Source organism: Coturnix japonica, chromosome 1 (genome assembly GCF_054131305.1).
Source record: "Coturnix japonica strain WE chromosome 1, WE-NBRP24, whole genome shotgun sequence".
NCBI classification, from domain to species: domain Eukaryota; kingdom Metazoa; phylum Chordata; class Aves; order Galliformes; family Phasianidae; genus Coturnix; species Coturnix japonica.
Genome location: NC_140663.1, coordinates 13,149,655 through 13,173,906, shown reverse-complemented (window position 1 = coordinate 13,173,906; position 24,252 = coordinate 13,149,655). Strand labels below are relative to the sequence as shown.

The following is a 24,252-nucleotide window of genomic DNA, read 5'->3' as shown; positions in this document are numbered from 1 at the left end:
ACAAGACTTTTTCTTTCTCAGGCATTTTTATAATAATTAAATCCCCCTAAATGAATCTTTCTTCTGCTCGGAATAGGTGGTAACTAAGATACTTATCATAGCTGTAGAGGTTAAATTTCAAGTGCTCTGCCTTTTAAAAATGATCAAATAATAAGATTTATCTACTGACCAGATGTATATTCAGTGAATTTATGTAGCCTGTAAAAAAACATTGCTGGCAGAGGCTATTCCACAGGGGAAGATTTCCCAGTGCAAGCTAGCCCTGAGAAATGGTTTTTGGCTCAAGCACCCCTCTGATCATTCAGTGATGTCTGCAATGAGGAACATGTATAGCACTGCACACATTGTGGAGTCTCATGGTGCTTTGTGCATCCTGTCCATATAGGAAGCGTGCTGGCCCAGAGAATGCCATAAAACAGGAACTAGGCTGTAGTTTCCCACATTTCATCAGACTCTGAGCTGTTTAGTTTCTCATTCACAAGCTTTTTGCTTTTCCAGTTTGTGTTTAAAAATTAAACATTCCTTAAGCCAGAAATAATTGCACTTTAACCCAGAAGTTATTGCCATTTACTAAGGAATAGGGTGCCAAATTTTAAGGACTTTTAAAAGAAATAGTTAATTAGACAAAGCGTAATGGTTCCAAGAGGAGGCCATGACAAAGTTTGAGTTCAAGGTAGGTGTTCTTTTTAGAGTTAGCACTTTTAATTTTTGATATGAAAGAGTGAAAATAGGAAAAAAAGATAGTTTGTGCATGAATATGCAAAGCAAGGCTACTTAGGCCAGCGCCGATGCTATTACATTACACACTATGTGCACCTTGGAGGAGCCTCCTTGGAGAAAATCATTCAGTACACACACAGGCTTTGTTCCAGCTCATATGTCATGAAAAATGGAATGGTGGCTGTTTGTTCAAGTGCGGTCCAAGAACTCTTTCTAATCTCAGTCATCTTGGCTGGATGAGAAATTGCTTTACTGCCAGCTGTCCACCAAAGTCTGTAGGGAAGTGATGTATCACATGAGTTTTGCCATATAAATGTTAGTCATTGGCATAGGAAGTTCTGCATGAATGTGTGCAAGAACTTCTTTACCAAAGTGACGGAGCACTGGAACAGGCTGCCCAGGGGGGTTGTGGAGTCTCCTTCTCTGGATATATTCAAGACCTGCCTGGATGTCTACCTGTGTGACCTGGTGTAGGGAACCTGCTTTGGATGGGGGGTTGGACTCAATGATCTCTGGAGGTACCTTCCAACCCCTGTGATTCTATGATCTGTCCAGGCTTCTCCTATATTTAATGGGGAGAAACAGGCATCTCCATTGGGTATTTTTCCTCAGGTTAACAGAGGTACCTATTATTCCATGAATTATGGACTGCTCAGATCTCCTTGTCAGTTTCTGTGTGATCCTTGATGTCCAAATTTTGGTGGTTAAGATTAGATGAGACACATTCCATCTCCTTTTCTCAGGCTGGTCCTGGGAAATGGGGTCTCACTGTGTATGTAGCACTGCTTTGATCTTGCTGGATGTAAATATGCAGTTAATTATGCTTTCTCTGTGGTCAACAATTTTAGAATCTTATGAATATTTTAATATATTGATTATCACCTGTGAATTGATGACTTCCTGTGAAGTGTGCAAAACTTTAAAAGGTATTTTCTAGTTAAGAATGACATTACTAAACCACCATTATCTTAGAAGCATTGTGAAAACTACCTTCCTTTGCTAATAGAGTGATTCAGAAATGCTTTGAACCAGAACTTCCTGTTTTGATTTGCAGGATATCATTATATACAGGATACCAAACTGTTGAAAAGAATATTAAGAAAGTTTGTAGACTTCTGTAGTGCAGATCTGATTCTCTTGGCATCAGTGACAGGATTCTATATTATTTTTTGGGGCCAGGATTTTGTCCAAGATTATCTACTGCAAGGTTTCTTTAATGCACGGTATTTTTAGTTACTGTAATGCTATTTTGTTTTTAATTACTAAATGCAAGATTGCTGTCCTGTATAGAAAAGGGTGCGTTCCATTGTTTTACTGGATAGTTTGACTGTCCCATTGATTTCTTTATCTGATCTGCATAATGAACTGTAAATAGGGTGAAGTGACTGAGCTCTGACACTTGTTACCCAGTGAGGCTGTGGAATCCCTGTCCTTGGAGATATTCAAAAGCCATTTGGTCATGGTTCTGGCTCAGGGTGATCCTGCTCGATCACAGGGGTTGTTTCAGTTGACCTCAGAGGTCCTTTCAGTCTCAACCGTTATTTGAATCTGTGAAATAAAGAATTTGAACTGACTTCCAAAATATTATAGGAACATCAGGTGAATATTTCTATGCCCTCAATACGTAACAATCATTTTGTAGAACTGATTTGAACCAAATTCAGACTTGGTAACATTCACTCTAAAAATGAAAGAAAACAAAAGAGGAACATGGTTAAAACAAATAAATGACATCTATTAGAAAAGAGAATTTTAGATTGTTTCTCAGCTGTATGCCCCTGGGAATATTTATTGTAATACTGTAAAATATAATATTGAACTAGTATTTATAAATCTGTTCCTCTTTAAGACATACAAATAGTAACTGAGGAGATTCCTGTTACATGGTGTGGTGTGAAATGGAAATAATCCATGAAAGTTAATACAGACTCTGAACTTAAGGAATTATTTCCAAGTATTGAAAGTCATTAATGCTTTCTACAGCAAGACTAAGAAAAAATGGCACCCTTTTCTCATATTGCAAGCAAAAATTGAAACACAGAAACTGCTTTCTAAATCTATGTAATGAAAGTCTATTACAACATAATTACTGTTTTTTTTTTCTCTTAAGAAGTAATTTTTGTTTCTGTTTCTTTAGCCAGCAATGTCGAAGTGCTCATGTCTGGAAATGTTCGCTGCTACAATGTTATAGTAGAAACGATGAAAAATTTCCCCAATAGCGAAACAGTTCAGGAAGTGTGTTGCTGCTTGTTGCATAAGCTTACTGTGGGTAAGTTCACAGTTTATGTGTTTTTCCTCCGATGTTCAAAAGACCTGCACTGCATTCATTCCTGCTCACTTGTGGTGCCAGCCTCAGGGCCCCCCGCCTGCAGCCATGAGAGAAGCAGTTTGCTGGAGTTCCCTTGGCTTTGGTACTTTGTTTATCTCAGCTAACAAGTGTTGGTGTCACATCAAGCAAAATAATAGTGATGTCTAAAAGGCATTTGATATACCTCTTTGCAGCTCTGTGCTATCTCTTGCTGTTGTAGTAAGCTCATCTGAGCAGTTGCTAAGGATTGTGTAATAAGGAGTTCAAATGAAAATAAAATGTTTTTCTCTCTGCTGTTTTAAAAAAGATGGTGAGTAGCAGCTGGAGTAGCCTGTGCTGCATGGCAGGTTCCTCATCACTCAGTCAAGGTCTTTCTCATGAGTTTGACTTCCCACTTCTTGCAGGTGGTGCTTCAGATGCCGGTACCACTGCACAAATCCTGTTATCAAATCAATCTCATCCTGTCACCATCTGTTTCCTCTCCTTCATGCAGATATTGTACAGAATACAGATAAAACTTGAGTGCAACCCAGACCAACTTCCACTTCCCCCTCCAGAAAGCCAAATAAACATTTAAAGAAAGCATGGTGGCTTCTGAGGTGGTATTTGCAGCTCTTTGGCAAGAGGTGATGTTACCCTTGAGCAGGTTCTTGTGCAAGGCCAACTGAATGGTAACAGAGCACTTATGGGGACACAGCAACTTCATTGACACGCTATGATCCTGCTCTATGTGCAACCAACCTGATTTCATGGCTTCTGTCAGCCTGGAACATGCATTTGTCACGAGTGTTTACTAACCAACAAGTAATAGTGGCAGTTAAACAGCCACGAGATCTATTACTTCTTCTTTCAGCTTAACAGATGCCTTTCCTCTTGATAAGCAGTCACTCTGGGAGGGGTATGGGAAGAGGTGTCCACAGCAGCAGGCAGTGAGGGAAACAAGTGTGAAGTTGCTAGGCTGTCCTTCCTGCCAACCACATGAGACTGGTAAAGAAGTGGGGTTGGCTTTTCTTGTGCATGTAATTCCATTTTTGAAGCTCAAATACAGGTATTTCTCCAGTACTTGAGAAACACTGATACAGATTTGAATTTCACCTTTCATGCTGCTAGTGTGATTCTCATTGTTACAAACTATAGTTAAAATTAAATATCAAAATAGAAGCCATAGCTGTTGAGCTGTATTTTATCAAGTGAGTGTTGCTGTATTATGCATAAATTGAGAAGTTATTTTATTTTATTTATTTTATTTTATTTTATTTTATTTTATTTTATTTTATTTTATTTTATTTTATTTTATTTTTCTTACTTTAATTTGTGGAATTCCTTATATTCAGTGTTCAATATGTACCATACAGCTTGTGATAAAAGCTGTGCTTTAAATACATTTATCATGAAAAGCTAGTTTTTCTTCTGTTCTATGATGTATGTGTTCTGGATTTACAAAGGTACATTTGATCTATTTTACAAGGATAAAATCAGAAGGCAAGGCAGGGTTAAAACACTCTCTTGGCAGGATAAATCAAATCATTGCAGGAATTTAAGACCATGATTGCTTTTGCTTCCTGGCAGGAAGTCTGCAAATGATACATAGACTGTATCCTTCTTATTTTGCTGACAGCATATATTTCATTTTGCATTAAACCTCATTCTTTGTGTTAAGAAAACATCACAAAGAACTTAGATCCCAGTTTGTTTGTTTTTTCTTTGTTGTATTCTTTCCTCATATAAAATAATGATATGTGAATAACCCTAAAAATACTTCAAGAGTTTGTTACACACAGTTTTTGCATTACATATTGAGAAATTATGCTAAATGTATTTAAAACTAGTTATATGTTTATGTTCACTTAATATCTTCATCTGTTTTCAGGAAACTTTTTCAATATCCTTGTGTTACATAAGGTTCCAGAAGTCATTGTGAAGGCTGTGAAAATGTATTCTGAAAATGCAAAGTTACAGGCTGCAGCCCTCAGTTGTTTAGCTCTTCTCAGTGAGTAAATTCATTTCTAAATACATAAATACATTACTTAATTAGGAAATAGGGAGGTCATTGTTTTGATATTTAATATTTAATTTACTGTTGTTCTTAATTCCGTTTCTGTAATGTAAAAGCCTCAAATAAGATAGCTTTGATTTTCTGCATGCTTAGTTAAGGTTTGTTTTGTTAATATGATAGTATGACATTCTTGTGTTCATGCCATATTGCCAAATGTTCAGAGCTGGGAAGTCACACTGAGAGATCCTAACAGGGCAGCCTACTTGTTCATAGACAAACATTGGGTAATTCCTACTTAATAAAAAAATTCTAGAAAAAACAGTGCTAACTTGATGCCATGTTTGCCATGCACAGCAGTACTCATATTGTGCCAGTCGACTGCAACACTGAATCAGAATTTATGCTTGATTTCTGGAATGAATTAAAATGCTTAACCTTTTCCTTGAGTAGGTCCCAGTTGCTATTTTTAAACAGAAGTTAACCGTCCAGTGGCAAAAAGCCGATCCTCTCAGTCATTGAGAAATACAGAAGTCACTAGAAATGCTGTGTAACAATCCTCAAAAAAGCAAGTGTTAGAAATCATCACGCAATCCAGTAAGCTTCAAGTAATGTAGTCAGCATTGATACATTCTTTTCTTAAATGCTGAAAATCACAGGTGTAAAATGATATATTTTACTTTTTTTTTGCACTTTGTCAGACCAAGTATTTCTCTATTTGTGCTTTTAAATGGCTTCACTCTTCAGAGTGAAGATGGCTCTGTGGTAGGTGGTTATGTGCAGTTAAATTTTATGTGTGTGTTGCTCTGTATGAAAATACATAATATCACATAACATGTATGTGCAGGTCTTCTCAGAACCTCAACCTTGCCTGTTATGTAATTACCTAATTACAGATACATTAAAGTACTACCTCAGAAAATTTTTGATTCCTTTTATAGCCCTAAAGACATTTTTCAATTCTGTCACAGAATTTATGTCAAAAGACTTCCCTTTCCCTAGAATAACATTAATACTCCAACTAACTTTCCTACATAGGCAATGTAGGAAAGAAACATAGCTCTATGACTACAGGAGGGTTAAGACGTAAATGTTTTGTCTTTACATCAATAATTGATTGCAAATATCTTGTATTTCAAGCTGAAACGATATTCTTAAACCGAGACTTAGAGGAAAGAAAAGAAGAGGAGGAGGAAGAGAAATTGTGCTGGTTGGAAGCATGTTACAGAGCATTAGAACTGCACCGGAAAAATACAGATGTACTGGTGAGTATTTCTGAATAATAGGGGTTTGGAAAGACTGCCTTACTCATTAAATAAAATGTTTAGGAACAAAGTTATCTCCCCTGTATCTTCAAACAAGCAAGGCCTCAGAGGCTTGATTAGCTTATAGGAAAAAATCTTTCAGTTTTCGCCATTCTTACCTTTGTTCACCTCAGCCAGTTTCAGTTGCTCCTTTGGATCAAATGTAGTTAGGTGGTTGAGAATTACTACCTGGAACCTTCGTTGTATAAAAACCTGTTGGCAGCAAAACACAGACCCATTGGAAGAAGACTTAATGTTGGTCTAAAATGAATCTCAAAATAAAAGTCGGATAGTGAGAGTGTGGCACATGCTTGTAGCTCTGGCCAACCCCAACTGGCAAGGAATGTGCCAGTCAGTACTTTGTTGTATTTCAACATAAAGCCATTTGTTTCTTTTTATAGAATCATGGAATGATTTGGGTTGGATCATCTAGTTCCAACACCCCTGCTATAGGCATAGAATGAAAAACACTCCACCTATTTGGAGTTTTTTAGATGTTATTTTGTTATTCTTAAAACATATTTCTTTAATCGTGTTGTCTCCTCTTGTCTTCTTTAGGAGTCTGCATGCTGGGCTTTGAAAAACCTGTTTCTGTATCAACGCAGTCTTCATGAGAAGATTGGAGATGGAGATAATCAGTCAGTGTTAATACCTTTATTTCTTTTATGGAAAAAAAAAAAAGCCTACTATTACACCATTTGAGGGGTCTCATATTTCAAATTATTTTTATTTTTCTTACTTGTTTTATAATACATGATGCAATGTGTGGCAATCAACATGGAAAATTTATTTATCATAAAGTATGCTAATCTCTACTCAAGCCAGATTGCTTGTATTTTAAAAGGATCAGAACGCAGTCTAATGGAACTAATTTGTACTGTTCACAAGAAACTTCTTCAGTTGCAACAAGAATAGGGAGTATTAAAGATGTAGGAGTGGAAAATATAGAGAAGATTAGGATATGAGTATGGAAAAGCAGTGCATGTTCTCCCATAAGTCAAATGAAAGGGCATGGTATGGGGAGTGCTGCTTATCAGGGAGAATGTAGGCATGCATAAGACAGACTTCCATTTCACTTATACTTTTTCTCAGAGTTTCTTCTAATATAAATCATACCAAATTCATTAAGGCTGTTTTTTCACTCCTTTCTGCACCTAAAATTGCTTGGAAGTCATGATGAGAAATGAATTCAGCAGGATTCAGAGTAGGGTAATACACACAGTTTGCAAAGCTGTTGCTATGGAAAAGCTTGAGAAGACAATCTAAAAACTTGCTTTTGTTGGTTAGTGCATTTTTAGGGAACTGAACTACAGTTGTGCTGTAATATGGTCAATGTATACTGATTTATTTGTCTGTGAAAGGTTCCCCATAGATAGAGCAGTGATGCTGTCCATGCTGATGCACTCCTCCTCAAAAGAAGTGTTTCAGGCAGCAGCAGGTACCTTGGCAATTTTGTCACAACAGAATGGTAAGGGGATTTAACTATCTTTGTTTCCTATTTCCACTTAAAAGTACTGCTGTAGTACTGAAGAGTGTTTCAAGCGTGGTATTGTTTGAATAGTGCTCAAATTGATTAGAATATTATTTTGTGTTTTAGTGTAACTTTGTGTTGTGTTCAGTAGGAAATGTGTATCTAGCTATGAAAAAGCTGCTATTTGCTAGTATTGAGGAGTCTATGTGGAATTAAAGAGGTCACTGTCAGCTAATGTGTTGCAATTGCAAGACGATATGAAGAGAGGCTCACCTCTTTGTTTGCTTGTTTAAGTATTTGTCGAGTTTGAATTTCATCAGCAGTATTTGTTGAAACTCACATGAGTAACCATTGTTGACAGTTAATATTTTCTTGCTTAATACAGGGAATTTGAGCAGTCCTGTTGACTTCAGTGAATCAAATCACGTGTAGAAACCTAAGCATATGCATAACAATTTTCAAGATTGTTTCAGTTGTGATTACGCCCCCTTTCCTGGTTTCCTAACTTTTCAATTTGTGGACCCCCTCAAAATTTTTCAGTGGAGATGTGGACCTCTGGGTAGAGTATTTAAGCCTGCTGACAGTTGGCCTTCTTTTGTTAGATACCATTGAGGTGGTTATGGACCTCAAGTGGTTGAAAACTATTGAAAACCACATTGAAAACCACTGACTAGATAGGAAGATTAACAGTTAATTACCATTCTCTAGGTGAGAAAGCATTGTTTTATGGCTGGGTTTCTGAGCCATCTGATATAACACTGTAACAATGAAGAGTTTTGTTATTTAAATAAAAGTAAAGCAATATATTCTCCTTCCTTTAAGTTAACTTGGTGCAAGTAAAGATAGCACATGTATTTAAATTTATTAGTCGTCTCAGGGACTGTAAAGTTTTTGATTAAGATATGCAAATTGAATTTGGCTTCAGCTTGAATCATTTCCCATTCTAACTGACAGTTCTATAGCATGTATGATTTTGAGGAAGAAAATAAAAAAGGAAAAAATCAGCAATTGTGATGTTTTTGAGATCTCTACAGAGAGTGAGAGACTTGCTTATGTGAGGCTTGCTGTTGTGTGTTGTAGTAAATATTAGGAAGACACTTTTGGCTAAAGGAATACACATGAATGTTTTGGATATAATGAGGAAACACCCACATTCTCCTGACGTGGCTGAAAGCGCCTGCAGAATTCTGAATCATGTTTTCGAAGGAAGGTAATGTACTGAGAAATAACACGACCACTTCCAAAGTGAAGGTCTGCTGCAAAGAGATGCACTGCTGTAACTGATCACATTTAATTTATTATCTGGTTCATAGATGTTAGAAATGACTAGGCTGACACTGAATCACATCTAGCCTCTCTTGTTAGCCGCACTAAATTCCGATGATAGCTTAGAAAATTCCTATAATACTTACTCCATTTAATAAAAATCTTGTGATAATATTTCTCCTTAAAAGCCAATACTGGCTTTTGCAAATGCTATAGAACATGAGTGCAAAACAAACCTGTGACTCAGAAATATTAGCATAGGGTGGAAACATGATTCCATTCCAAGTGTCTTGCCAAGTTTTTCCAGCCTTCTCCAAAACCTATATATATGCTAAGCTGTCAGTGAAAAAATGTCAGACTCAATATATATTCATGGAACTTTTTACAAATAATTTGATTTTATAAGGAAGAAAATTTCAAAACTTCCATAATCATTCTTGTAGGAATAAAATGCTTTATAAAGTAAAAGAAGAAGAATTACCTTAGAAGTGAATTAGTGGCTTTTGGCCACAAAGGCTTTTATTTCTTCAAAATTTGAGCCTAACGTGATTGATATTTTCCTGTTTATTCTGCATGTATCTGGGAAATCATCAATATTTTATGGCAGTGGGAGAGCAGCAAGTTAGGGAAGATGTATCTTCTCACATAGAATCAAAGTGAAATATGTAAATCCACCATTCGCCCTGAATGAAATATTGTGTATCAGTTTTCTGGACTGAACTGAGAATTACCTCTCAGTTGTCTCAGACTGAATTAATTACGTACTTTGCAGTCGTGTAATGGCATGAAAATAACATTTTTGTTATGCAGCTGAAACATACTTAGAGTGTGCAAAAGGAATATTGCACAGTGCTTAAAAGTTAAGAGAAAGAAGCAAATGTATGTGTAACGTAGGAATGCAGTATTCTTACTCATTTTGAAAATAACGTTTTCAGTTTCCCTCATTTGGATATAATGACAGTAGCTGCATCTGAAGTTGTGAAAGCCATGAGGAAACATGAAAAATCACTCTCTGTACAACTGGAAGCACTTCGGGTCCTTTTACACTTTATGATGCCTGGTAAGTCGTCTAAAAACGTAACTGGTGTGGTATCATACACCACACTGGACAATTTAGTTAGATAGCTGGGTTTTAATCTTTCTTATCTTACGTGACAGCCTTTACCAAAAAATTACTAAAGTTGCAGTTTTAACAGAGCAGCTCCAAATCTTTTAAGATTGTACAAGATAGAAGATTTTCCATTCATAGAAAGCAACAGGCTTAAATTATCACAGCTGATATCCCATCATCAGCTCTGCTGTGGAGCCATTGCTGTGGTTGTACGCTCTCATCATAGATCATCTTTTAGTGAGAGCAAGGGGTGATAATGCTATCAGCATAGTTTGTTCTGGTACAAAATGCAATTGTTTGATATAAAAAACAAATGTTGTGATAGTATATCTTAAGAGGAACAGCAAAATTGGATCTCTGACACCAAGATAGTGATTCAGAGATACGAAATATACTACTGTACACCATTTTTCACAGCAAAGGACAAACTAAATTGATGAGAAACCAAACTCAATTCCTTTCCCCCTTAAAAAATCTCTTCAAGGACAATCTACAAATGGAAAAATGTGTTCTTCTTTACCTATAATAGAGTTTGGGGAAATTTTTAACTCATGTATACTATTTACTGCTGTGTATCCCCGTTTTTCCCCCAGTGTTAAGTGTGTGTACAGACCTGTGGTACTGATTTCATTTTTCCAAACAGTTATGCGGTTATCTTTCAGCAGTTTTAGCTGAGTATTTACAAAGCCAATAACTTTGAAACTAGTTAAACTCCTCTAACATGCAGATTGATTTCAGGTTTCCAGTTTCTTTCTATTCAATGAATTATAATGCTAGTACTGCCAAACTTTTTCAATAAACAGGAGGATTAAGACCTTGTACATCTATTCTTTCATGTAGGCCAGGGTATTTCTTTAGTGTGAATCCTTCAAACGAGGCCTTCCTAAAATGTAATGAAACACAGAGAGCACAAAGTGGGCATTGGAGTTTGCACATTAATTGTGCAGTAATAAGTGTTAATAATAATTTGGGGTAATCAGAATCAATCTGAATACTAAAGTGACTTTTAAAGGAAATCTCAGGACTTTCTGTACTGCCATTTTACTGCAAGTACTGATGGCTACAAGAAAAGTAAATCTGATAGACCATTCTTTGTTATTTAATTCATGTTCATGTCCCACTGATGTCATCTGTGCGTAAAAATTGCCCTCAGCTGTGCTGTCAAGTGAAAAAGCATGAATAGTTTATGTCTTCTTTATCATGTTTCCTTCCAAGATGGAAGAAGCATTCTGAAGTAATCAGGAACACCAAGAAATCACGTAGCTCAAGGAAGTAATAATGTGTTGCAATGCACCCTGGGCAAAATTCTTTGGCATGATTTTATATTTTCACAGCAAGTGCTGAACAAATATATGGAAACTCATTTCAAACACGGTGTACTCAATACTACAGTGTAAATCCAGAGAGGTTCCTGTTTCTGTGAATACAGTGTTCTGAAAGCATCATAAAAAAATCAAAAGTACACCTGCTGAGTCATTTACATTGTTTGTCCAATCTAGTTGTAGTACTGGGTTAGTAATACTGGGTTAATATTGGAGAGGATATTAAATCTGTTCTTCTGATGAAGTCTGCTTTCTGTTGTTTCAGATACAAAGAATGATCAGAACAGTTCTTCCAGAAACATGGGAGATGCTGCTTTCACGCTTACAGTGAAAGTCATTAAAAGCCAGTGTCTGCTGGAGGGAACTCATTCGTTGGTGCTTGGTGCTTTGAACAGGGTATAGTTAAAGCTTCATCCTAATGAATTTTGTCCCTATTTTGCATGTGCAGTGATGAATCATTTATAATTCTTAGTTTTTTCAGTCATTTTACGATTGATTTAATCAAATCAGCCGTAACCTTCAGTTTCATTTGTCATTGGGGGTTTCTTTTCTTACTTTCTGTTTTAGAGAACGTTAGATCATCATTTTATACAGTAATTCTAACTTGTACTTACAAAAACATTGCTGTTTATTTATTGTTTTCAAGTGTGCAGTTTTTGATTTTAATGGACTACTCCATACACAAAAGGTGTTCTCACATCTTTCCTCAGCTACACATAGTGGCTTCTGTTGATACATACTCCTTTACTTTCAACAAAGCAGTGATTCTCAATTATATCCATTCTTTGCACTATTTAACTCCATAATTTTATCCTGACGTTTCTTGACCTGAAGGTGATAGGAAACAGGAGTTAACAGGAATTAAATTTTCACTTCAGATTGCATTCATTTTCAATGCTTTGTGACCATCTTACATGTTTTTTTTATGCTGCTGGTTTGTGGTTTTGGTTACTACATTATCAAGCAGAAGGGCTAGAAATTTTCATATTTTTATGAAACAGAAGAGAAAGAATAAGGAAGGAGATGGGCATGAGCTCACCGAAATAATTTTGGAGCATTGTGAGTCATGATGACATCCACGCTTTTAGATCTAGGCCTTATCTAGGTTTCCTCCATCTAAGAGTGAGGAAAAAATGTGATAAATAATCACAGATAAACTATCGAATTGCTTTAAAATGGAAAACAAGACTTCAAATCCTGATACCTATATTGCAATACCTACACTGCTTCATAACTTCTTTTTGTCACTTGTCCCTTGTTTTCACAGAACCCCATTTTTGTTTAATCATAAACAAAGTACATTTTCTCACTCTACTTGTCCTGGGAAAACGATGCCAACTTGTGAGTGGTTGTAATGAAAGTGAGAAAAAACATCCCAATCACTGGTAGTAATGTAGGGAGGTTATAAGGAATTGAAAAAGTAATCGAAAAAACCCTTTTTGTAATTGTAATTCTAGTTATTTATGGTCATATCAGCTGTAATTTTGCATACTTTATGAACAGTAATCACTAGCAACTATTATATGGCTATTATAGCAAAACAGGCTGTTGATCTGACTTTCTATTCATTTCTCATTTAGTTTATTGGAAATCCTAGCATTCAGAGGTGTGGATTAAAACTACTTACTTCTGTAGCTGAGTGCACTGGTGCTTTAGAAATCTTAACACAGCAAGGAGCCACTGACACTGTGCTTCACACCCTCCAGATGTATCCAGATGAACAAGGTATGGAAGGTATTTTGTTAGTTGAATATGAATGATGTTGTAGGAGGGGTTTGATGAGCCATGCAATCTTTTACCTGGTTATTACACCCATTAGTGCTGGATATGGAGTAGGTTACATGGCAGGAAGAGGCAGCAGGACTGTGTAGTCTCCAGGTTCAGTCACTCTCTCGTAATGCTTAGCTCTGTAATAGCTAATGGAAATAACTGTCTAGAATATTAACAACAACACTCTACTGAGGCCACAGGTTTATTCCGCTCAGAATGTCTGAACAATCAACTATATTAATTTTTCTTTTTTCTTAAAGACATACAGAGTTTGGGTTTGAGTCTTCTGCTCTTTTTGATTACAAGAAAGAGTTTGTGTATTGCAACTATGCATGTCCTGGCAACTGTTCTGGTTTCTACTCTGCGACGATTTAAAGAGGTCACTGAAATCCAGATGCATGTATGTGTTATTTCTACCTACAAAGATTAAAAAAAAAAAAAAACTGTATAAAATTGTTTTGACGTAGTTATATAGTTGAGGCAAAATTATCCGTTTGGTTCTTTTTTATTTTACTGCACTTATTAGATTAGTATAAGCCTTTAAAATTAAGCCAATATGATAGTCATAGAGGTGGGCTTTGTGGAGGCACATATTAATTGCAGGATATATAAGCTTAAGTTTGGGTGTTTGGCGAACTAGAACAGATTTTTTAGTCGCTATCCATCATTCGTTGATCACTAGTCATTTAGTCATTATTATATTCATCACTGTTCTTTGAAAAGTAATAAACAGATCTTGGTTCACAGACTTGTCAACATCAATAAACTTAGTTTAAGAATTTTAAATAAAAAAGGATGTTACTGGAATTCTAAGTCAGAGTGACAGATTTTGGATCTACTTCTGAGTATGGAAACAGAATTCTCCTCATTCTGCCCTAAGAATACACATTCAGTTCTCCTTGTGTGAAAATTGTTTCCTTTACCTTGGAAGCTTTCCCTGTTTGTTGCCAGTTAAATTTTTCTGGTGGAATGAAGCTGCCCTATGGGATCTGCTTATGAAAGTTCCTGCACTTCTGTTTCAAATCAGTCTGGAAATATCACAAGTGCAGCCTCCTTTTTTTTTTTTTAATACTTCTTTTTTTTCCCACAGCTTCTAAGTTTTGCTTAGGAAGCAGTATAGAGACACATCAAGACAATGTGGATAAATAAGGAAGTTAAATAAAGTCATTTATTCTCAGTGAGGTTTGAATTAGAGCCCATTGTTTACCCACTTCACCCTTCAAGGCGAACTTTATTTGCAGAATCACAGAATAATCTTGTCTTTCTTTTTAAATTCTAGCCATATTTTTTCAGTTTTCCTATACATTTTTTTTAAAGTCAAGGATTCTGGAGCAAAACATTAGGATATATGATGCATCTCTTTGAAAGCAGATTGTTTCCTCTGTACAATTTTCAGGAAATCACGAGTCCGTGTGTCAGGCAGGATGTTGTCAGATATTACTGTGCATAATTGGCCTTTTCAAAATGTCACTTAATATCTGCTCAAGTGGGTGAGCTAAGCAAGCATGACACTACAGCTCTAAAAACACAGAAACACCAGATCTTCCTGCCTTCTCTCGGTCTGTGAGTTATTGCATGTTTAACAGCAAAACATAAAAAATAAAGAGTGTATCTGTAGGTTGCAATTCGATTTTGTTGCATGACTTGTTTGAAAATTGCACATTTTAACCAGTATACTTACAGTCTTTTCATTCTGCTTGTAGGGGTTTCACGCAGTCTTGACAATTCTTGGTTTTTCACCTTGTTTTGCCAAGCTGCTGATACATGAATCTTTTGACACAGTAATCTTCTACCAAATGTCTATGTGCTTCACTAACCAGCGAGATCGACAGGTATGTATCACCTCTCTTTTGAATGCTCCACATCTTGAAAAATGTTGGTGTTTTTTTTAGCCCTAACTTTGATTGTTTGTGTTCCCATTCAGTTTCAAAGCCTGTGTTGTAAATGCTTTGCTAAGATAGCTGAAAATGATGATTTAAAAAATATGATGCTTGAAAAAGCATGTATCGAGTACAATAGTATTATGGCTGAATGTTTGCTTCTACTGGGAGCTGATATTAATAAGAAGACGAAGACAAGCTCTTTGATCTATCAGGTAATATGTGAAAATATATGCAGATTCATTGCTTTAAAATGCCTGCTTTTGGGTTCCTATCTCCTTATATATACAGTGGCACTCTCTAAGGCAGTCCAACTGTAACCTAGGCGCTGACAACCATTGCTATTCCTGGTGACTTCAGGCCCAGTTTGATACTCACTGAAACACTTTTCACTTCTCTGAGGCTCATGTTTACTGTCACCTTGAACACGTCCACTCTGCTAGCTCAGTTCTGATGCAAGTTCACTTTAAAGACATGCTTTCTGCTTCTTTGCCCTGCTTACATGCAAACCAGGGTTCATGCAAGTACTGACTTAGCTTATGAGTATTTTTGAGGAAGAAGACATCAGCTGAGGCAAGTTCACACTTTTCAAACTCCCAGGTGTTTTTTTCTGAACTGTTTAGGCATAGATGGGATCAAACCCATTAGAGCCCAGTTCATGACCAAATTCAGCTCATTCTAAGCACTCTGAGGCCAAAATGCAGACAGCCCAGCAGACAACACAGTGCAGAAGTAGGTTTCAGTGTGCCACAGTAGAGTTAAACTTTGCTAGATCTGCAGTGAAGATTCTTTCTGAAATGCCTGGTGGTGATCTCTCTTACTTTGTATTGTACTTACAGATCATTACAGTCATCAGTTCTTTTGCTGATTTAAAGGCTTTCTTTCAACTTAGTTACAGTAACATAATATCTTAGAATGACTGCACACACACTAGCTGCAAAGTGCTTTGTCCAGTGATCACATACAGAACCTGAACTATCTGAAACATGCTGGTGTCTTAACATTTGACCTTAGTATTGGCTGTTCCCATCTGCATATAAGTATTCCCTGCTAACCATGGCTGTCTTTAAAAAAAATGTGGAGGAACTGTATGTTTTCCTTTAGTGTCAAACCAAGTACTGCCTAAAGTAAATCAGAAAGTGTTCCCATGAAGCCTTCTGCCAGCAGAGCTGTCTGGGTTATCATCCAGCACAGATGGATTTTCAACAGACCATCCACCCATGGGGTCTAAAGCAAGCTAATTTGTGTTAGTCAACCACAATGGAAAATGTGGAAGTAACTGGCATTGATTCTAAAAATATTTCATAATCAACAGTGTTCTGTGTAGCAATGCAAGCCATGAGACTGGAAGGAACTGAGCTAACTGAAGCCAGTAGGCTTGAGTCCCCAGCTCTAGACAAGGCATGGTGAGTCTCAGCATTGTTGCCCTTTCATCTGATATCCTGCTGATGTGGCAGAACGACCATGAAGAGTGTTTCTTTTTCCATTAAACCACATTCAATAACAAAACAATGTAAATCATTATTCATTTTTGCCTGAAAATTCTGTGAGCTTATGGTAGAAACTGCAATGATAGAGATCAGGCATTTACTGTATTTTGGTTTAGACTTCATGAAAATGTGAATTGGTGCTCAAGTGCAATTCCCTAAGCCCTGAGTCATTGGGAATTGTGTAATTGAAAAGGGAACATAAATCTAAAAACATAGTGAGTCTAAAATTGAGGATGTCTCTTATTGACATCTCAGTTGTTCTCTGAGTCCCTTTCATAAACTTGTTAACTGTTTTCTTGCATTAGGTTTGTGAAAAAGGAAATAATCCTAAACTGGTGGAACTGCTGTTAGCCAACGGTGCTCGAGAGCAGGATATTCGGAGTGCTTTAACCATCAGTATAAAGAGAGGAGATAGCCAAATTATCAGCTTGCTGTTAAAGAAGCTTAGCCTTGATGTCGCCAACAGCAGTATATGTCTTGGAGGATTTGGTATTGGGAGACTTGAGCCTTCCTGGCTCATTCCTTTGTTCCCAGATAAGCTTACTCCACCAAGAAGACAAAGTGAGTGTACACAGAATTTACTATAGTATGTGTTAATATCTCTTGGTAATATTAATTGTTTTAGATCAAGACGTTTGGTTGAGACTCTCTCCATAGTGCTTGGCTGGTTGCAGAAAGTCTGCAAAACCTTGAACAGTAATCAAGTATTTGTTATCTTTTAAGCTGTATGCATTTTTCAGAGAACGTGTTGCCTTCTTGGTTTCTGATACATACAGATGCAGGCTCTGCACTAGCAAGAATGGTGCTGAAATACCAGATGAAGAATATTTCTGAGGATAGATCAGCAGCTTGTTCTGATTTGAACTTCACTGAAGATGGAGTGGATAAAAACTATGATTGGAATTTCATTTCTGACCCCTTAGTGGACACTGTTTTTCCTTCGAGTGATGATATTGACAGCGAAGGTAATTGTGTTTGATTGCTTTTTAATAGTCCAAGTCTAGTATACTGAGGTGAGGCCATAACTATGAATCCCTTCAATTGTAAGACTATCAGCTGAGGAAAAAATAATTTAAAAAAATCATTTGTCAGTTGTTTGTTTGTGTTTGGCATAAAACACTTCTCATGGAAAAAATATATGTATACATATATATATATACTGCTATCTACAATTTTGTTTATGGTACCCCTGAAAAATAGTTCATGGTCAATAAGTATATGCTTTACCTGTAAAAGTAGGGCTTTAAAGTATTTTATATAATTATCCATTCAAAATCAGTTCTTTCTGAACTGGAATGCACTTAGTTGCTCTCTTGCAGAAAGGATGGGATTCATTCAACCAGTTTTAGCTATTGACTATCTTGATCTTCTGAGGTCAGCTTACATCAGCTGCTCTGATGTCTGTTTCTGAGCAGTTCTTGTATGCTTCCTCTATAGACAGTGGCAGAGGCACAGGTGCTTCAGGAGCACATTATGTCTCACCATGAAGTGTGGTAACTGTGATTCAGAAATGTGCTATTCCCTGGCTTGTCTATAAATGAAAAGAGCACAACTAATTTCAGTACATTTCATTCTCAATAAATATGGAAACACAAAAGTATCAATTTAAATACAGACGTTTTCCATACTAAAAAGTTATTGACACTGGAGTAGCACAAAGATGTGTTACAAAATGTGTAATAATATAAACTTGATGGAAATTTTAAGTGATAAATCACCAGTGTAACAAGCTGCAATTTGTATTCTGATTATGTCAGGTAGGCATGGCCCCTGTGCTCTGAAACATTTTAGGCTGGTTGCACACACAGTTAACCAGTGAGTCCCTACTGTTATTGATCTTTTGAAATATGTCTCTCCTTTGTATGTCAGCAACTATCTTACAGTTGAATTTGAAGCCTCATATTTGAAAACATCATCTTATTTACCTATCTTCCTGTCTTATTTCTTTGTCCTAGGAAGTGAAGGTTCAGTTTTTAGAAAAAAGAAGTCCAATTCCATTGCAGTTGCTGATTTACATGGTAGAGAACTCGCTTTTCAAAGAGGTTCTCCTACTTTAACACGACATTCCTACTCTGTGGTAAGCCATGTTTATATTCATTCCAGGTTCCTTCTGAAAAAGCATTTGTGTTGCCCATTGTAAAACTGTTAATAATCAAGTGTAACGAAAGGTTCTGTTCTTCATGCTACCACCCCACCCCAGTGAAAATCATTTAAGTTGTTAAAAATGCACTATATTCTTTGCACTCTAACATCTACTGTATTTTCATAGTGCACGAATTGTAAAGTTTTATAAATTGGTGACTTGTTTTTATTTTTAGTGTTAAAAAGCTCAGTCTCTCTGTTTTCTACCTGCAAGTTCTGATTAAAAATAACTATATTAAAAGAAATTTCCTGAATTCAGATCATTTCATATATCTGCAGACTTCCATGCCTATTGTTTGTTTCTGTTCTGTTTTGGAATTTTCCAGGGACCTGGCTCAGATTATGAGCCATTAGTGAAACAAAGAAGAAAATTAATGCCTTCAGATGAGCCTCCCAGTAAGTAAACTGTTTAATTTGGCGTATATTGGGCTGTTTAATCCTTAATGTTTTCACAAGCATAGTTAAATAATATATTTCTTTATGAAGACAGGGGTATATATTTAAATGCTACTATGGAGTACAAATAGTGTATGCATACTGCCAAATCTTTTCATGGACTTCTCAAATAATTTAAGTACAATTGTACAGACAGTGTAATTACATGAGTGCCCTTATTTTGTTGTGCAGTGCATAAGCCTTTGTCTCTTCCCTGCTGTCTCTTAAATTTCTGTCTCCTCAGAAACATTCATGGATTTGAACTTGATTAATATACAAACGTTCTCTTCTGTCTTCGGTTTATTTAGATACTAGTCTGATTCATCTGAATTTAAGTTTTGTGTTAAGTGAAATTATGCTCTTTTTCCCATGTCTTTGTTTCTATAGGAGGAATCTCAAAAAGCTCACTGCATTTAAGATCATCAGACAGTCTTTCCTCGTTGATCTCAGAGAAGGAATGTATTAAATCACTAGATCTTTCATCAAATGAGCTGGAGAACATTGATGCCATCAGCCAGAACAGCAGCTTAACGAGTCACTTGGAACATCTTGATAAACTGGAGCTCCACCAAAATGCCCTTACAAACATTCCAGAACAACTGTGTGAGGTAATGCTGCATAATTTTATATAATACAAGTTAAGATTAGTTACAGTAAATAGTTTGTCTTCAGCCATCTACTCAAAACAATACCACTCTTGAGTATGGGTGTATATTTTGGCATGCTTCATACATTTCTTGTTTTCATTCAGATTTTAAGTGCAGCTGGAAACAGAAACGTTTTTGTGGGACTGTTTTAAAGTGTTTACATCAGGGAACAGCTTTAGGATGTCATATGGAGTAACATAACAAATGAAACTGAGACCTGCAGGCAGTTTGTGGTTGTTAAGTTGTATGAAATTGAGCTAAATGATTTTAAATAATGCTTATGTTTTGTTCAGTAATAGAAATATTACTGGTTACATTAATACTATTAATATTTTCTTCTATTTTTCCTAGTTAGACAAATGCCAAGTGAACTGTGTAAAGCATAAACCATTTTAAAACCTATAAATTCATGTTTTCGGTCTATTTTTTTAACATCTCTTTTTTACTTTCAGAACTTGAAGTGCTTGACTTATTTGGATTTGCATAGCAACCGATTTACTTCTTTTCCTATTTATTTGCTGAAAATGAACTGTATCGCATATCTTGATATCTCTCGAAATGACATTGGACCTTCCTTTGCTTTGGATCCACATCTCAGATGTCCAACCCTAAAGCAACTTAATCTTTCATACAATCAGCTGATGGGCATTCCTGAGTTTCTTGCGAACATTGCTGAAAACCTCGAACAGCTATTGCTGGAAGGGTGAGAATAGCATTCATAAACATACTATAACATAACAAACAGCAGAGATAATGTTTCTATTATCCAGAATGGTCTCTACTGTAGCGTGGAAAGGATCATTTAATCAACCATGAAACAATGATGTTACTTAATGAATGTATAAATCTTTTCAGTTCTGTGTTGTATGACAAAGTGCATTAGAACACCTGTGAGTCTTGGTTGAATCTAATAGCATTGCATTTTTGTACTAAAGGCACTGTACACTCAGACTAATGTTCTCCATGTTAATTAAAGCAATCCTAATATCGATCTTGTTATTCTGTGTTACCACAAGCATCAATATTTTTGCTGACTAGTCAGTCTTTATTTAGATAAATGTATTTTTATTCTACCTGTGTGTGAATGTCACATGAATACACTTTACTTTCAATTTTTTAGCTAATTGTTTCTGAATAAAATGTGGGTTTTTCTTCTTATAACAGAAACAAGATTTCATGCTTATCTTCACCCATGTCCTTGAAAGAGCTGAAAATTTTAAACATCAGTAAGAACAATATTTCATCCCTTGCTGAGAATGTGTTAATGGGCTGTACGAAACTGGAGCTGTTCAATGCCAGGATGAATGCTCTTGGTAAGTATCTCAGACCCACCTTCTGGAGACCATTCACTGCATTCCTACTCACCAGCATTTGGAGTCTTGGGAAGGAGAACAGCATATATGCTTGAAGGAGAATAAATCGCACACGTGCTTGTCCTTGTCTATACCTCTTCATCTTTTGTTCACTGCTGGCAGCAACATGCTTGAAGCTTGATGGATGGAACTGTTCTTGTTATATTTGTAGTGGAAGCTGTAAAAATGGTTGAGTGTAGCTGAGATGTTGCATACTGCTGGGGAAGGCTCAAGGCAGAGGAAATTGTTCAAGGTTAGCTTGAAAATCTATCACTAATACAGGTCTAATAATGTACTGAGATATATGTTAAATATTACTACATAGTAATAATCCAGCATAGTTTTCTGAATACTGTAGGATGTTTGATTCACTTGTCTAAACATAGGTGTCATTTGAGATGCCCTGAAGTATCGCACTTTGCCTACAGCTTCTGATTCAGAAAAAGCAGGTCTTCCACAGCAGGGGTGCTGTATCATCAAGTCAGGTGCAGATAGCTCAGGTACCACAGAGTAGCTCAGCTTCACTAAACTTTCATGTTTAAGCAATTTAATTCAGTCTTGAATGTATTTCAGTGGCTCAGCATATTTTCTGCAAAGGTTTAGAAGTTATTTTGTGAATTATACGAAAACTACATAAGTTTTATGTATTATATAAATATAATATATATATATTATATATAATAATATATAAATAAATATATAAATAAATAAAGGTTATTTCAGTATTTAAGGCCAACATGAGATGGAATATGAAAGGATGTAATGTCATAAAAGAAAATACGGTAACTCTGTTATATGCTTTTCTAATTTGCAAAATTCAGTAAATGAGTCTTAAAATACATTTCAGTTTCTGTCCTGAGCAGTTTATATAAGGACCTACGTATAGAATATGATTGCCTGACCTTTTAGTCTATCTGTGATTTTAGAGAACTGCAGTATGAAAAATAATTTAAAGTTACGGAAAATAATGGTATTAACTTCTTTTTCTGTTCTAGACACAGTACCTGACTTGTCATCTAGCATAACGACCTTAAAATTATCCCAAAATTGCTTTAATAAAGTTCCAGAAACAATTCTTCTTCTACCACAGTAAGTTGTTTTTTTACTTAGTGAAGTTAGTTTAATATACAGATCTTGGTGAAGAAAATCTTGTGGACTTTGTTAAGCAGAAAATTCAGCATATTTCAGTGATTCTTAGAAAATTCTCTCTCCGAGGTTAATTGCTGAGTAGTGTCATTTAACTGGAGCCAAATTAATCCATTTTCTTCATTATTTAGGGAAGTGTCGTTCCTCAAATTCAAATAGTTATGTTTAGAAATATGTTACTTGACTGTTGAAGCAGACAGTTGTTCTAAGAAGACCAGAATTGCTTTAATTAATAAATCAATTAAAAAATACCGGCAACTTTTCCCTTTCAAGAAGTTCTGCAGATTCAGATTTTTGCACGTGTCCACTGAAATTGTTTTTTTCACTTCCCAAATATCACAGGATATTTTTTCTCTGAGAATGACACTTCCTTCCTCTGTATGGAATTGTGATAATGATGCATGTGACATTTATTTTGCTGTACCTTCACAACATTAATCATGTGAAGATCAGAACTTTTTCTAAGGTCACTAGAATGAGGTGGTGGGAGTAGCGCTGGAGGAGATATCAAGTTTGGTGTCTGATAGATTGGGTAGATATGAGTGCTGGTAGGGGAGCTGATTAGTAACCACAGAAAGAAGAAAGAGCCTTTCTGTTATCTTAATATGTACGCTTGCTAATATTGACTGTAATTTACTATCTGAAATATATACAAAATGGATGTGAATGTTTTTTCATGACATTTAATTCACTAGCAAACAGAATGAGAACATATTATATTTTAATTTGTATTTTCTTGTTATTCTTTCTAAGGTAGTGAAGACCTGCTTATAATATCATCTTAATAACTTTTGCTCATTGTAGTAATTCCCATCTTCCCATCTACATTCCTGATATAAAGCTGTCCTGATATCTAATCCATTCATTTGTTTACTGAAAGCCAGTACAGTTCCAATTAATCTCAGTTGGATTTATTTCATTTAGTAACTTTTCTCATTTTCATGTTTTCAGTTTGCGATCAGTAGATTTAAGCCAAAACAAGATCGTAAGCCTGCCTGGGCCGGTGCACTGGAAATCGTTGAACTTAAGGGAGCTGTTATTTAACCATAATCAAATTGGAGTCTTGGACTTGAGTGAAAAGGCATGTGCATGGTCTAGGCTAGAAAAGCTACACCTGTCCAACAACAAGTTAAAGGAGGTAAAGTGTGAAATTCTACCTAAAGAAAATCAACTCACTTTTCAGTTTTGGTTGTCAGTGATCATACAATTTTCCTGTCACCATCTCACATCACTGAACCTTCTAGTAGTGAAATGGTGTGTTACTGGGAATAATTCTTCCTATGCAGGAAAATCCCTTTATTCTATTAAGCTTTCTGTCTGGAATGTGTGATATAATCAGTTTCCATAATGAATGAATTACGGAGTTCTTTGTATATTAGTGAGGGGTGTTTGGTCTGTTCATTAAAAAAAAAAAAAAAAAAAAAAAAGGAAAAAAACACAAAACTAAACTACAGCTGTAAAAATACCTAATTTTGTTAAATGTTTGTGGTATTCATGCTCATACTAATATATATATATATATATATATATATATATATATATATATATATATTAACAGTAAGTTGTCTATTAAATGTTCTTTTATTTAGATACCTCCTCAAATTGGCTTCCTAGAAAACTTGACTTCTCTGGATGTAAGTCATAATCCCGATTTGAGATTCTTTCCAGATGAAATGGGGAGACTGTCCAAAATTTGGGATCTTCCTTTGGAAGGCCTCCATCTTAACTTGGACTTCAAACATGTGGGATGCAAAGCCAGAGACATCATCAGGTTTGTTTCCCTATAGCTCTCTAAATATTCTTGTTTTGTTTTCTTGGGGTATGTGGTGAGCAGTGAGAGGACAACACATTCGTTTGAAGAGAAGTGCTGGTTTGTCATATGATTTCCAGTACAG

At 35.9% G+C, this 24,252-nt stretch overlaps 1 protein-coding gene across 4 annotated transcripts in view; it reads left to right on the top strand.

The window, feature by feature from the left end:
* The window catches only part of LRRK2 (leucine rich repeat kinase 2), a 58,294-nt gene that overhangs the window by 10,526 nt on the left and 23,516 nt on the right, over nt 1–24,252 (top strand). For 2 of the 4 annotated variants that reach the window (XR_014932179.1, XM_015851507.3), the window contains exons 7-28: nt 2,858–2,989; nt 4,899–5,018; nt 6,162–6,286; nt 6,884–6,963; nt 7,687–7,793; nt 8,877–9,006; nt 9,998–10,122; nt 11,761–11,891; nt 13,076–13,220; nt 13,526–13,665; nt 14,969–15,097; nt 15,190–15,360; nt 16,941–17,196; nt 17,412–17,600; nt 18,591–18,712; nt 19,104–19,173; nt 19,600–19,820; nt 20,312–20,562; nt 21,024–21,172; nt 22,207–22,300; nt 23,309–23,495; nt 23,947–24,128. Coding sequence is in view for 3 of the 4 variants with exons in the window: in XM_015851507.3 (XP_015706993.2) it covers nt 2,858–2,989; nt 4,899–5,018; nt 6,162–6,286; nt 6,884–6,963; nt 7,687–7,793; nt 8,877–9,006; nt 9,998–10,122; nt 11,761–11,891; nt 13,076–13,220; nt 13,526–13,665; nt 14,969–15,097; nt 15,190–15,360; nt 16,941–17,196; nt 17,412–17,600; nt 18,591–18,712; nt 19,104–19,173; nt 19,600–19,820; nt 20,312–20,562; nt 21,024–21,172; nt 22,207–22,300; nt 23,309–23,495; nt 23,947–24,128 (3,256 nt within the window). In the remaining variant the exon portion in view is untranslated. Of the gene's footprint in view, nt 1–2,857; nt 2,990–4,898; nt 5,019–6,161; nt 6,287–6,883; nt 6,964–7,686; nt 7,794–8,876; nt 9,007–9,997; nt 10,123–11,760; nt 11,892–13,075; nt 13,221–13,525; nt 13,666–14,968; nt 15,098–15,189; nt 15,361–16,940; nt 17,197–17,411; nt 17,601–18,590; nt 18,713–19,103; nt 19,174–19,599; nt 19,821–20,311; nt 20,563–21,023; nt 21,173–22,206; nt 22,301–23,308; nt 23,496–23,946; nt 24,129–24,252 lie in introns of those variants that run through there. The other 2 variants (XM_085509786.1, XM_085509833.1) reach the window with 2 other exon arrangements.